The sequence below is a fragment of the Amphimedon queenslandica genome, unplaced genomic scaffold, assembly GCF_000090795.2.
Source record: "Amphimedon queenslandica unplaced genomic scaffold, v1.1 AMPQUscaffold_9606, whole genome shotgun sequence".
In the NCBI taxonomy this organism is placed as follows: domain Eukaryota; kingdom Metazoa; phylum Porifera; class Demospongiae; order Haplosclerida; family Niphatidae; genus Amphimedon; species Amphimedon queenslandica.
The window spans coordinates 2,991-3,937 of NW_003550122.1; the positions used below are offsets into that span (position 1 = coordinate 2,991).

The following is a 947-nucleotide window of genomic DNA, read 5'->3' on the forward strand; positions in this document are numbered from 1 at the left end:
AACTAAACGACATCTCTCAAAAGGAAAATGAGGATCTAATTCCATCAACTGAAGGAGAAAAGAAATGAAAGAATAAAACAAATTAAGCAACTAAGAATAACAAACATGATAAGCTGTATCCAGTACTGTAAGTAGTAATTCATCTTTATGTACTTGAAATAATTTACTAGTTAATTCACCAGTAACAGGATGATTACAATATAATAAGAACTATAAATAAAAGGAAATCAGTGTGTACTCGCTGTCTTAGTCTCACTCACTGTACACATTTGATCCTCTTCATCACTTAGACTATCATACTCAACCTCTTCAACTTCAGAATCATCATCTTCAAAATCTAAACGACAATCAAATGATCGACACAACATCACTAATACATGTATATAATATAAACCTTCAATCTCTTTTATGATCTTCTTATTGTGCCTCCTTGCAGTAATTAGTTCCATATTTGCTAATGTTATTTCTTCTTGTAATTTCTCTATTATTCTTTTATTATCTACTAATGGCTGATAGTCTGGTCTTGTCATTGCTTCAAGACAGCATTTGCACTCATCAATTTCAAGAGACATTTCTCTTCTCACTTTGCTAGCAGCTTTAAATAATTATATAATTATTAATATAATTAATAAAACTACTCTAACCTGAATCAATATTACTAGAAAGTGATCTCAAATACTCAACCTTCATTTCTGATAATTTTTTGGACATTTCTTTGTTCCCTTCTTTTATTTCATTAAACTGAGAGCTCAATACAATCAACTCTTTAGCAAGTGGTTCTTTCTATTAATAATTATTATAATTAAGTTAATAGAAAATTTAGTGAGATATATCTATACTTTAACTTCTTTAATTGATTCAGTATCACTTTGAACAGACAGTGACTCTTCCTAAATTAAAATTTAAAAACAGGATCATTTAGATTACACAATGATAATATAATACGT

The 947-nt window shown here is 28.4% G+C and overlaps 1 protein-coding gene across 1 annotated transcript in view; it reads right to left on the bottom strand.

Moving 5' to 3' along the window:
- Positions 1-890, bottom strand: part of LOC109590709 (uncharacterized) — a gene marked incomplete at its 5' end in the record, with an annotated part of 1,200 nt that extends 310 nt beyond the window's left edge. The window contains 6 exons of the mRNA XM_020006594.1: positions 4-48; positions 106-210; positions 261-337; positions 395-595; positions 645-783; positions 840-890. Coding sequence (XP_019862153.1) covers positions 4-48; positions 106-210; positions 261-337; positions 395-595; positions 645-783; positions 840-890 — 618 coding nt within the window. The remainder of the gene's footprint in view (positions 1-3; positions 49-105; positions 211-260; positions 338-394; positions 596-644; positions 784-839) is intronic.
- Positions 891-947: the final 57 nt, after the last annotated feature.